General features: G+C 47.9%; 2 protein-coding genes across 2 annotated transcripts; both read left to right on the top strand.

Moving 5' to 3' along the window:
• Positions 1–126: 126 nt before the first annotated feature.
• On the top strand, positions 127–1,252 carry LOC6583470 (gustatory receptor for sugar taste 61a). Its single transcript, XM_032731074.2, has 3 exons — positions 127–738; positions 799–1,051; positions 1,113–1,252. Exons 1-3 carry the CDS (start codon positions 617–619, stop codon positions 1,200–1,202), a joined length of 465 nt encoding a protein of 154 aa, XP_032586965.2. The 5' UTR covers positions 127–616; the 3' UTR covers positions 1,203–1,252.
• A 1,054-nt stretch (positions 1,253–2,306) lies between these two features.
• LOC6583469 (centrosomal protein cep290) lies at positions 2,307–11,728 on the top strand. Its single transcript, XM_032731106.2, has 15 exons — positions 2,307–2,428; positions 3,930–4,773; positions 4,839–5,200; positions 5,263–5,436; positions 5,500–5,910; positions 5,968–6,554; positions 6,611–6,849; positions 6,910–8,028; positions 8,091–8,244; positions 8,378–9,058; positions 9,118–9,741; positions 9,803–9,935; positions 9,999–11,032; positions 11,094–11,412; positions 11,471–11,728. The coding sequence occupies exons 3-15, from the start codon at positions 4,907–4,909 to the stop codon at positions 11,651–11,653; spliced, it is 5,952 nt and encodes a 1,983-aa protein (XP_032586997.1). The 5' UTR covers positions 2,307–2,428; positions 3,930–4,773; positions 4,839–4,906; the 3' UTR covers positions 11,654–11,728.
• Positions 11,729–11,783: the final 55 nt, after the last annotated feature.

Genomic DNA, 11,783 nt, shown 5'->3' with positions numbered 1-11,783 from the left:
TTTAGATGCCGTCGAACGGGTAAGACCTGACCCTTTGTATACACATTTGTTCATAAAAAATAGCATTATATTTATTTCAAAGTTGATCAATTATTCGTTCTTGCAAATATGTTTGACTAGATTTCATTAGCCATGGTGGACTTTATACAAAAATATATTTATATTATTAACCAATCAGATCCACCATTCATCATTCATGTCCGTCCGTCTGAATGTCTGTTCGCCTATATGAACGCAACGATTTCATAGACCAAAACACTAGAGTCTTGACATTAAATAATAATCTTCTTATAGGAAATTCGATAAGTCTTAGAATCGATAAAAATCGATACTTTGATTTCAATGAATGTTCTGAATGTTCGCTTTAAGAGCATTAGAGCTGGAGACTTTATTGTACAGGGTCCTCCCTTATTTTGTATATTTCTGGGGCTGGCTGGCTTTTAACTTCTCAAACAAATTCAAATACTAGAGACTTGTTGACAGCATCAGGGTTCAGGGTCACTCCTACTTGGGCAGTTACGGCTAGAACAATCTTGTTACATCTTTCATTTTGCTGTCCCACTGTAAATTGTCTTTCTCTCAGTATGTGCCTGATGCCGAATGGCATGAAATACGCATGCATCACATTCTCTTGTGTGAGCTCATGGATTTGGTTGAGGCTAATATGTCGAATATCGTTTTGATCTCCTGCTTGAGCAACATCTACTTTATATGCAATAAGCTGCTGACCATATTTACGTAAGTGCTTACACTCACTCTAAAAAGTATTTAGCTAATATTTATTTACTTGGCTTACAGTAAGCTCCATTACCCCATCAACTATGCCTACTACTGGTACAGTTTGCTCTATTTGCTGAGTCGCACCTGCGCCGTGTTCATCTGCGCCTCCAAAATTAACGAAGCTTCGTTGCTGCCTCTGAGGGCCCTTTCCATGGTGCCAAGTGACCACTGGACCGAAGAGGTGCAGCGCTTCAGCCATCAGCTGGGCAGTCAGTACATAGGACTCTCCGGCTTGGGTCTGTTTCATCTGACGCGCAGGAGTCTCTTTGGTGTGAGTGTTGGCCTTGATTCCCTTTACAAATATACGTAGAACAAAGTAAGATCTATTGTAGATGATGACGACATTGGTCTACTACGAGTTTATGCTATTGCAATTGGATGCCAAGAACAACAAGGATGATCTAGCCAGTATATGTGGGTGAAGGCGCGCTGATTAGATATGAGATAAAGTTACACAAAACAGAAAAGAAAGATAATTATTTAAGAGCTCTTCATTATAAGTTTCCAATAAATTATTTTGTTCGAATATGTTTAAACTATTTCCATTAATTTTTATCCATGTAATAATTTTACTATCGAATGATTTGTTCTTTAGGAAATTGTCTCAATGGCCGACTCACAGATATCTGCAGAGACAAGTTAATATCAAAACAATTTTTAGAAGTGATATATTTTAAATTTTATGTTATTAGTTCATAAAAGAAAGCCAAGTACTTCATCTTATTTTGATTTAAATTATTTGTAATTATAGCTATTGTTATTTTTTATACCCCGAACCCATTGAAAATGGGAAATCAGGGTATAACAGTTTTGTTGAAATGTATGTAACAGGCAGAAGGCGTGGCAGACCCCACATTCTTGATCAGGGCGACGAGCTGAGTCGATTTGGCCCTGTCCGTCTGTCTGTCCGTCCGTCTGTCCGTCCGTCTGTCCGTATGAACGCCGAGATCTCAGAAGATATAAGAGCTAGGGAGCTGAAATTTGCCATACATACTCTTGTATACCATACGCCGTACGTCCTATTTTTCGATAACTCATCCGATAACTTTTTTATCGAGAATATTCGAAAAACTGATTTTGTTTTTTAGCCTAATTTAAACACTTTCAGACCAGGAGACTTCAGATTTACTGTGTATATACAGTATATCGATACGAAGATTTTATAATTTACAGGTTTTGGATGCCACGCCCCCTTCGCCCCCAATTTGTAAAAAACGTATTTCAAGTACTAGAGACTTGTGCTTTTGAATGTAACCATATGATCACGCTCTGAAAGTTTCATAAAGAAATTCTCATAATATTGCCCTTACTGCAGCGCAGTCAAAGCGCTGTCAGCAGAGCGCGTTATTATACGTACGTGTGGATGCATGTGTGCTTAAAATAAATGCAGAATGAGTAGAATATCAGCTTAGAGGGTTCAGGGTATCTCCGAGTCGAGCAGTCTCGACTGGAGCCATCTTACTTGTTAAGAGATTCAAGTAGTATAAATACAGCTGTCTATTCTAGTTCTGTCTCAGTTGAAGCTGCACAGCGAACATGGCAAGGTCGACGTGTTGAAGCTTATGTGACAAGTGCTAAAATGTGTTTCTACAAATATAGCCACATATGAGACTATTCGGTGCTGTATCATTGTGAATGAATCATGAACGTGAGTACATACATATACATATCTAAAGCGGGCGCCTGAATATGTATGTACATATACACATATATATTATAAATTAAGTCATTTATTTAAGCGAGTTAAGTTAACGATTGAAATTATAATTATTGAACTATTCGCAAGATGCATGTGAAGCTTGGAGAGGTCTGACAATTAAGGCACCAACTGTATTTACATAAATAACATGAAAACAATTCGTTAGGCTATTTGCAAATTTTGCTCTTTGTTCACTTGGTCTCGCCCATAATGGGCGTTAAATATTATTTCAAGGTGATCCGCAGATAATTGACAGAGCCGACGGAGTTAAGCAGTTCTAACTGTCATACAATGTTTTTTTTACTAATACACGAAAATGAAATGAGTATATTGGTTTTGTGCCACGTCCGTCTTGCTGTCCGTCCGTCTGTCTGTCTGTCCGTATAAAAGTAGTTTATTTCGGCGCACATACTCGTGTTCGGGCGTAGCAAATTGGAAATTCGAAAATGTATTTCCCATTATGCCAGAAGTCCTACTAGTTCAAGAGCTAGAAAGCTGAAAATTGGAATGTAGATTCGTGTTGAACACCCAAGTCAACAAGCTATGGCGGAATTATCTACGCACATTGGGGGCGTGACAAATCGGATGAAACTATATCTCCTAGAGTTTTAAAGCTAGAATGTTGAATGAGCTTATGTTATGATTCTATAAAGATTGACGCCCCCAATAGGGGCGTGGCGAATCGGACGTGAAGATATAGTGATTTTTAAAATTCTGTTATATTTTGGCCAGTATTGATGCTGAAATTTGGTATATATACTCGGGCTGACCACCCAAGACCAAAGAGCTATGGCAGATATATGTCCGTCCGTAGGGGCGTGGCAAACCGCAAAAGTGTATATCTCCTACAGTTTAAGAGGTAGAAACTTCAAGTTCGGATAGCTGACTTACTAGTTACCTCCTAAAATTTTTCAGCTAGCCTACCTTTAGCTCGTTCTAAGAACTGACCAAAAATGAGGTGTCTACGCCTAGTAGGGGCGTGGCAAATTGGGAAAAACTTCGTTTTCTACATTATTAGAGCTAAAGTTAGCTACTAAACTGCTGATGGGGTGTGAATAAGTATTCTACAGTTGGTAACGCCCGACTGCAAAGTTCTTATTTGTTAAAGTTTCCTAATGTATTCATCTGGATTCGCCATAAGAGAAATCGCTCTATAGATATAAATATATGGATATTAATTGAGCCCAATTTCTAGTGCTAATGTTAGAAATAATGTATTTCTTGATATTATATACATATTATTGATATTATTTACATATTATATACATATATTTAATTATTATTATATATTTTTAATTTGCATTATAATATTTTCATTAGAAAATCGTATTCGATTATTTAGCGAAAGGCTATAGATCGCATTGTGTCATGTTTACAACAAAGAACAATTTTCTTTATCTTTATACTCTTTCATTTGACGAAATTCTTAAATTAATTCTTTTCGGTTAAGAAAATATTTCAGAGTAAAACAGGAAAAGTTGAGCTTTAAGCACTTTAAGCAACGGATCTCATCAGCTTTGCGATATTCCAACATAGATGACTAAAAGTTTAATGATTGCAGAAAAGCAATCGAGACGTTTCGTGATAATTGGCATGTAAAACAATATTTCATTTTTTGAGCTTTGCGGGCAAGTGCGACTGTTCACATAGGGCGGGAATCCACAAATTGGGGGTAACCGAAGTCGCTTGCCATTAGTTTCAATTATATGAATGGACAAATGTAAATCTGACAACTGTACAGCTATTGTTACGCCAACTCAACGACCTGTCATACAGAAGGATAAACAGAGAGAGAGAGTGAGTAGAGAGAGCCGTTAGACGTCGATGAGCAAAGGAAATGTCTGGACTGTAAGTTTACAGTTCGAAATGGTTTTTCAATTCACGGCTCGCCTTGACAGTGACACTGACACTGACGCTTTGCCAATTAACACTTTCCTGGTTACCTGCAATTGTTTATAGCCGCGACGCGGCCCCAAGCGGGGCAATGCCCATTCGTAGGAGCAATTATCCTGTCAAAAAACTTTGTGTGCGAGTGTGTGTGCGTGTGTGTGTAAAGCAACCGAAGCTGGTAGCAAAACAAAATGCCAACAAAAACAAACGCGGGTGGCTACAGAAGCGGCGGCAGTGCCGTTTCCGCTTCACTTCCAGCACGTGAATCAGGGAGCAACCCCCGAGAGTCCGAGCCAAATCCGAACGAGAAGCCACAGCCAGAGCCCGAGCCAGAGCTGGTGTGTTTTGACCCAGCTGTCATGGCAACAGCTGAGCCCAAGCAAATCGAACTGGGATAATGAAAAGTGAGCACTGTGAGCACTGTGAGCACTTTGTGGCAAATCGAATCGAAAAATTTTCATTCGCTCAGAACGCAACAAACCGCCAAAACGCACGCAAGCTGTACGGGACGCGAATCGGAATTAGGCATGAGCCAGCATGGAGATACCAGAGACTGTATCTGTGCGAAAGTTCCGCGAGTTCACCCCGCGACAGAAGCATGAGCTGTATGAGACGCTACTGGAGCTGACAGACTCGATAGAGGAGCTGCCCAAGAAGTCGCTGCGCAAGACGCTGGAGCTGACGCTGGCCGTATTGGAGTACAAGGGGCAGCTGGCGCAGAAGTTTGAGCAGAGCGACGAGAAGCGCCTGCAGGATGAAAACGAGAAGCTGAAGCGCATGGTGCAGAAGCTGGAGAACGAACGCGACGGACTGAAGAACAAGAACAAGGAGGTAAGTGCTCACTCAATCTCAGTCTGTTGGCCTAATCAAAAATATATTTGTTTAACCAAAAGCTGGCCGCGGAGATCAAGCAGCAGCAGGAGCAGCTGAGGCAGGCGGCGCAGCAGGCGGACGTCAGCGACAAGGACTCGTCGGATCCACTTTCCGAGCTGGACAAGCAGGAGCACCTGCTGCATAACATCGAGACGAAGAACAAGCATATCAAAAGGCTTCTACGAGAAATCGACGTATGAGACTAACTTCACCTTCAGCCTAAGCATTTCCAATTAACAGCCTGCTTTTCTTTGCAGACGCTGCAGAACCAGAACATCGCCCAGTCGAAGACCATTGTGCTGCACGAGCAGGAGCTGCAGCAGATAAGGGCCAATCTGCAGCAGCTCTCGCAGGACATCACGAAGGTGGAGCAGGAGCGAAAGTCGCTAATGCAGCGGGAGCAGCAGCAGAGCCTGGAAATTGCACGTCTCGAGGGCAACGTCACTTTCCTTGAGGAGGAGCGCGAGAAGCAGGATCTGGAAATGCGTCAGTTTCTGGATAAGTATGAAAATCAAGTGGTCAGCTGGAGGCAGCAGCTGGACAAAAAGGACAAAGAACTGGAACAGATGCGCAAGAAGTTAGAGCAGACGACGTCAGGTCAGAGCACATCGGACTCCACGTCCAGCAGTAAGCAGAGTCCCCGGCAGGAAGAAACTCATCTACGACATGTGAGTGCCCAAAAAATTTTACACAACTCTCAGCTAAGACTCTCAATAAATTTTCAGCTGCTGGAGCTGCGTGAGCAACGGATTGAATCTCTAGAGGGCCAACTGAAATCGATGTCGGATGAGATGGTCACCTCCACGAAGGTAATGAATCAGCTGCGCGAACAACACGAGAGCAAGAAGAATCCCCAGCAGCCAAACGCCTGCTGCAAGCTGATCGAGGAGCGTCTGCGCGCCGCCAATGCACGCTTGAAGCAGCTCTCGGAGCTGCTCGACAGCACCGAGCAGGACAACGTGCTCAAGGCCAAGCAGGCGCTGCACGCTCTCAACGCTCTGGAGGCCTATAAGCGTGGAGAGGATGGCCTCGTGCCGGCACTGCGCCGCTGCTCGGAGCTCGAGCAGAAGCTCGCCGAACGGGACAAGCGGCTGCGCAACTACACCCAAGAGCTGAACGCCATGCACGAGCTGGAGCAGGAGAACTCCGTGCTGCGCCGACGGCTCAACATACCTGACGACGTGGTTGTCCTCTCCAAGCAAGTGCGCGCCAAACAGCGCAACAAGGACAAGCAAATCGAGAGGCTTACGCTGAAGCTGCGCACCTCCGAGGAGCTGCGGCTGCAACTGAAGCTGGACAAGTGTGAGCTGAGGTGAGTTTGTAGAGATCATTGATTCCTAGTCCAAGTACTCAAAGAGCAATTTTCAGGCGCAAGCTGCTCGAGCTGCAGAACGGTGAGCCCCAAGCTATGGATGACTCTTTGCATCAACCCAGTGAGGTTGGGGAGCTGCCTCCGAGTGCTCCGCTGGAAAGCTCACCACGGCGCGGACAAGGCGACGGCGCTGCCAGCTCCGAGCTGCAGACCAAATACGAGGATGTGCTCGCTGAGAACGAAACTCTGCGCATGGGCATGTACGAGATTCTGGAGAAGCTGCGGGAATACGATGGTACGTCGAGTAGAGTCTGGCCAAGTCGTTTGAATAACTGTTTTAACTGTTTTGTTGTAGCTACCTCGGAGCACATCACTATAGACTCCGAGCTGCTGCGGCGTCTTATCGAGGCGCTGCCCAGCGGAGCCGGCGTTCCGCATCTGCACAGTCAGTTGCAGGAGCTGAGGGCGCGCGAGGAGGCGCTGTGCCAGCTCCTTCATAACAATGTCAGTGATTCGGAAACGGGCGAGTTGTCCTCGGTGCAGAGCATGCGGGATGTGTCGGATATGAACGAGGAGCAGGCAAGTTTCGTGGTCATCGATTCGGCCACGCGACCAACCACACCGACTGACGCAACCGAGGGATTGCAGCTGCCCGTCATCACTGAGCAGGAGCTGGAGCCGGAACCGGATCCGGAACCGAATGTGGAAGCGGAATCGGAGACAGAGCCTGGGCAGCCCAGGCCTGGAACAGCGGAACTGGCTGAGCTGACAATTCTTCGCAAACATTATGAAGAGTTGCGCCTGCACATGGCCTCGGATGGCAACGAGCTGATGCGGTACACCCAAGAGCTCCACGAGCAGCTGATTGCCCTGGAGAAGCAGCTGCAGGAGCAGAAGAGCTCCTATGCCTACATGCGCGAGGATTACGATCAACTGCTGACGGCGCAGAAGCGACAGGAGCTACGCCACATTGAGAACACGGCAAGTCTGCAAAACCAATTGGAGCAGCTCAAGACGGAGCTGGCTGCCAAGAGCGATCAGCTGACCACAGTGCAGCGCACGCACCTCTGCACGGCGGAGGAACGACTCCAGCTAGAGCAGCGCATTGCCACGCTCAGCATGCAGCTGGCGCAGGCCACGGATCAGCTGATGGGCGAGCTGAAGATTGAGGAAGTCTCTGCGGATTACGGCATCATCGACGACAACTACCAGTTGGACTATATAACGGCCGCGGAGTTCGAGAAGCAGCGCCACACGCTAGACACGTGGGCGACTCAGCAGGCGGAGCTGCAGCGCGAGAATAAACAACTCGAGGGCCTCCTGCAGGTGGCCAACGGCCAGATACAATCGCAGCAGAAGCTGCTCAACGAGATCACGGATAATCACATCAGACTGCGTCATCTCGTGGCGGATCTGCAGAGCAGCTCTACTGACAAGCTGTTGCTGGCCAAGATGCAGCGCGACTTGGACATAGGTGGGTGACACTTGGCATTAGTTTTGGCAATTTAAGCTTATCTCATTCTAATGTTACTTCAGCCAAGGCGGATACGGCGCGCTTGGACCTGGAGCGCAAGCGTTTGCAGCAGGAAGTGGATAATCTGAGTACCCAGCTGCAGGCAGCGGAACGCCTGGCGAGCCAGATGCAACAGGACTTCCAACTGGAACGAAGCAATAGCGACATTAAACAGAAGTAAGTACAGTTAGTTGCAGACAAACCTGCTATGACCAGCCTCCCTGCTGAGTCAAGAGCTCCCAATAAGACGATCGCCATTCGAGAAACTTGGTTTGGATGTGGCTTAAATCTTTTACTCCTTGTCTTACAGATTTCTGCAGCGTTCGCTGTTTACACTCAAGGAGAAATATGCCAAATTTACACCCCTGATCTTCCTTAACAATTTTGTGTTCTCTTATCAAAAACTAAATCATCGACTCATGGAGCAGCAGCAGGTAGAGCAATCGGGGGAGAGTGCTGCGCTGGTCGAGCATGTGATGCAAGTGGTGCAGGCGAAACTGGCGCCCAACGAGGAGAATCCGCAGCAGTTGATCAAGCTCATCAAGTCGGAGACACAGTCCCGGCTGCTGGAGCAGCGGTGCGAGAGTCTGCAGGCCAGGCAGTCCGAGCTTCAGCAGGAGTTGAGTGAGCTGCGCTTGCAACAAGCTGCAGAGTCGGAGCATTGGCAGACGATCGAGGCGCTGTTTGCGGAGCCAAGGGGCGAGGGCAAGGCATCCACTCTCGTGGATGTGGCCACCAATACGGAGGCGGCAGCACCAGTGCCCGCCATGCGCCGCACGGCGCAGCTCATCGACAGACAATCGTCGCCCATTGGGTCCCCGAAGAGGCGGCTATCGAACCACGACACCACAACCCAGACAGAGCGCACCACAAAGCAGCTGCTGGAGACAGCTGTTCAAACCAATGGCTGCAGACCGCGCCAGAAGCAACAGCAGCAGCACCAAGCCGTGCAGACGGCGCAGGATGAGGAGCTGCTGCAAGTGCGGGCAGAGTAAGTAATTTATAATAGGGGATCAGATTTTCGATTTGCTACTTTCCCCTTTTTCGCAGGCTACTGGCAGCAAACAAACGTGTGGAGCAGCTGGGCCAGCAGCTGGAGACGACCAACAGCCGCAGGGAGTCGGATAGTCAGCACAGCGGCATCGTGGAGAAGACCATCCTGTCGTTCCACACTTTGCTGATGGAGAAAGATCAGTCCATTCAAAAATACCAGGATCTGCTGCAAACGGAAAGGGAACAAGGTCAGCAGCTGGCCGCGAAGCTAACGACCGAGAATGAGACGCTCAAGGCCACGGTTACGAATTTGAATTTCAACATTAAGACCAAAGATCTGGAAGTCCTGGATTTGAAGGCTAAGTTGGAGCTGCACAGGTCGCCAGCTCATGTCAATGTCCAGGCAAATGAGGCTTCACTTGATCTGACGGATGAGAGGATTGAGGAAATGTTTGAGCGCAGCTCCGTGGATAGAGGCACTCACCAGCAGGATCAGTCAGAGGAGGATGTGGATGCAGGGCTTGCCGATGAAGCAGCCGGAGAGCGGGAGAAACAGGATACCGAAGAGCTAAAAGAACTGCCCACACTGCACAAGCAAATCAAGGAGCTCAAGGACAAACTGAGCTACTACGAGCACAATCTGGTCACGCGTGAGGAAGAGGTGGAGATACTGAGGGAGAAGTAAGCTTATTAAGGGAAAGTATTCAAAAATATTTACATCTAATCATGATTTACTCAACAGACTGAAGCTCTGCCAGGATCGGGAGAAGTGTATGGACAGCAGCAGCAGTCCCGAGTTGGAGCAAATGCGCGTCTTCCTAGAGGAAAAGGACAAGCACATTCGCGACCTCATGGACACCCTGAAGAACTTCCATGTTTGTATTGTTGTGGATACTTCAAATGAGGAGATTCACTTAACACTTATCCCTCTCCAACAGGACGATCAACAGCGCTACATTAACGACACATCCAACTATTCGGCTGACCAGATTGCCAAGCTGGCGGCCGACTTGAATCGCACGGAGGCCACCAACAAGATCTACCACACCCAAATGGAGGCACTGCGTCGCCAGCTGGCCAATGTTACGCAGCGCGAGAAGCAGGCGCGCGACTTGACCCAGTCGCTCCGCCAGCAGCTGCTCAAGCGTCCGGTGGTGTCCATCAAGACGGAGCTGAATGCTCGCGTGAAAAACGAGAATCTGCAGAAGCGGATCCAGCAGCTCGAGCTGGATCTGGATGAGTCGCGGGCCCAGCTGCAGCGCCAGCAGACGCTTCTGGAGGCCAAGCGCACGCGTAGCGCCAACGAGGTGGGTCTCTGGGAGAAGCAGAAGCGATGGCAGCAACAGGCTGAGAAGCTCAAGAGCAAACTGGAGGAGACGGAACTGGCCCTGGAGAAGACGCGTACACTGCTCCAGGCGGCGCGCACGACAATCGCTCGGCTCGAGAAAGACAAGCATTTGCTCGAGTCGAAGGTGGGCAAGGCTGGAGCAGGCGGAGGCAATCCGGCGACCACAGCAGCTAGTGCAGGTGCCCATAACGTCTTGAAGTGTTGTCGCGCTCCGTCCTGTCCGAATCTGCATCACGTGGGCGCCGCAAAGTTCACGCCCTCGCCGTCGGAGAGTCCAGAAACGTATACGGGGCCCAGCAGTGAGTGCAGCTCGCCGGCTCACAATCAATCCCAGCCGAACTCCACACACCACAGCTTCTATGAGCAAGGACAGGCGGAATTGATAGAGGCCCTCAAGGCTCGGATCGAGATGCAGCAGCGCAAGATCATTGCCATGGAACTGGAGGGGCGTGGCAGCAATGCGTTGACAACCGAACTAGAGAAGCTGCAGGAGCGCCTCCAGGCGGTCGAGGCGCAAAACATTCGCCTCGAAGCGCGCAATTTGCAATTGCAGCTGGATTCGGATCTTTTGCGACAGGGCGACAGAAGCGATCGCTTACAAAAGCGCATCAAACATCTGGAGGAGTAAGTGATGTCCTATAATCCTCTTTCTGAAATCTACTGACTAAGCTACTTACTCCTATAGCTATATCCTTGCACTCAAGGAGGAAATGGCGCGCAACGAGTCGCGTCGAGACTTGTGCAAATGCAGCGGACTGAAGGTCAACACTAATCACGGTCAGTCCGCGGAGCATACTATTCTTTCGCTGCGTAACTTGGTGGAAAAGCTGCGTTCAGAAAACAAGTTCCTCAAAGATGGCCGCACCTCCACGGAATCGCGTGGCTCCACTGACTCACTGTCTGCATCCGCGGAACTGGCTCGGCTTCAGCAGATGCATGCGGATGCTTTGGAGAAAATCACTGCACTTCAGCAGGAGGTTGGACAGCGCAGCAGTGATGGAAAGGTAGAATCGAGAACTCAGAGGAAAAGCACTACAGATTAATTCATATTTTTATATTTAGGATGAGGAACTAAAGTACATTAAGGAGCAGCTCATGAAGAAGACACAACTGCTGCAAAAGGCAAAAGTTCTGCTGACGCGCGCTGCGGCCAAGGAGAAGGTGCTGAGAGAACAGATCGCTGCATGGAAGCGTAAATGCTCTGAGCTACAGAATGTGCCCGTTATCGATGAAATTAGCGAGTAGATTTTGTTTTGATTACAGTAGATTTTGTAAAAAAGTAAACGAAAGCGCGTTAAAGGCTAGTAAAAACGTTTCAAATTCATACAATTCCTCTTTCATGGCGTTGCCGTACTGAGAAATTAAAGTTATTTGA

Source organism: Drosophila mojavensis, unplaced genomic scaffold (assembly GCF_018153725.1).
Source record: "Drosophila mojavensis isolate 15081-1352.22 unplaced genomic scaffold, ASM1815372v1 contig_74, whole genome shotgun sequence".
NCBI lineage: Eukaryota > Metazoa > Arthropoda > Insecta > Diptera > Drosophilidae > Drosophila > Drosophila mojavensis.
The sequence above is the reverse complement of the archived record's forward strand: the minus strand, read 5'-3'. Positions and strand labels throughout refer to the sequence as shown.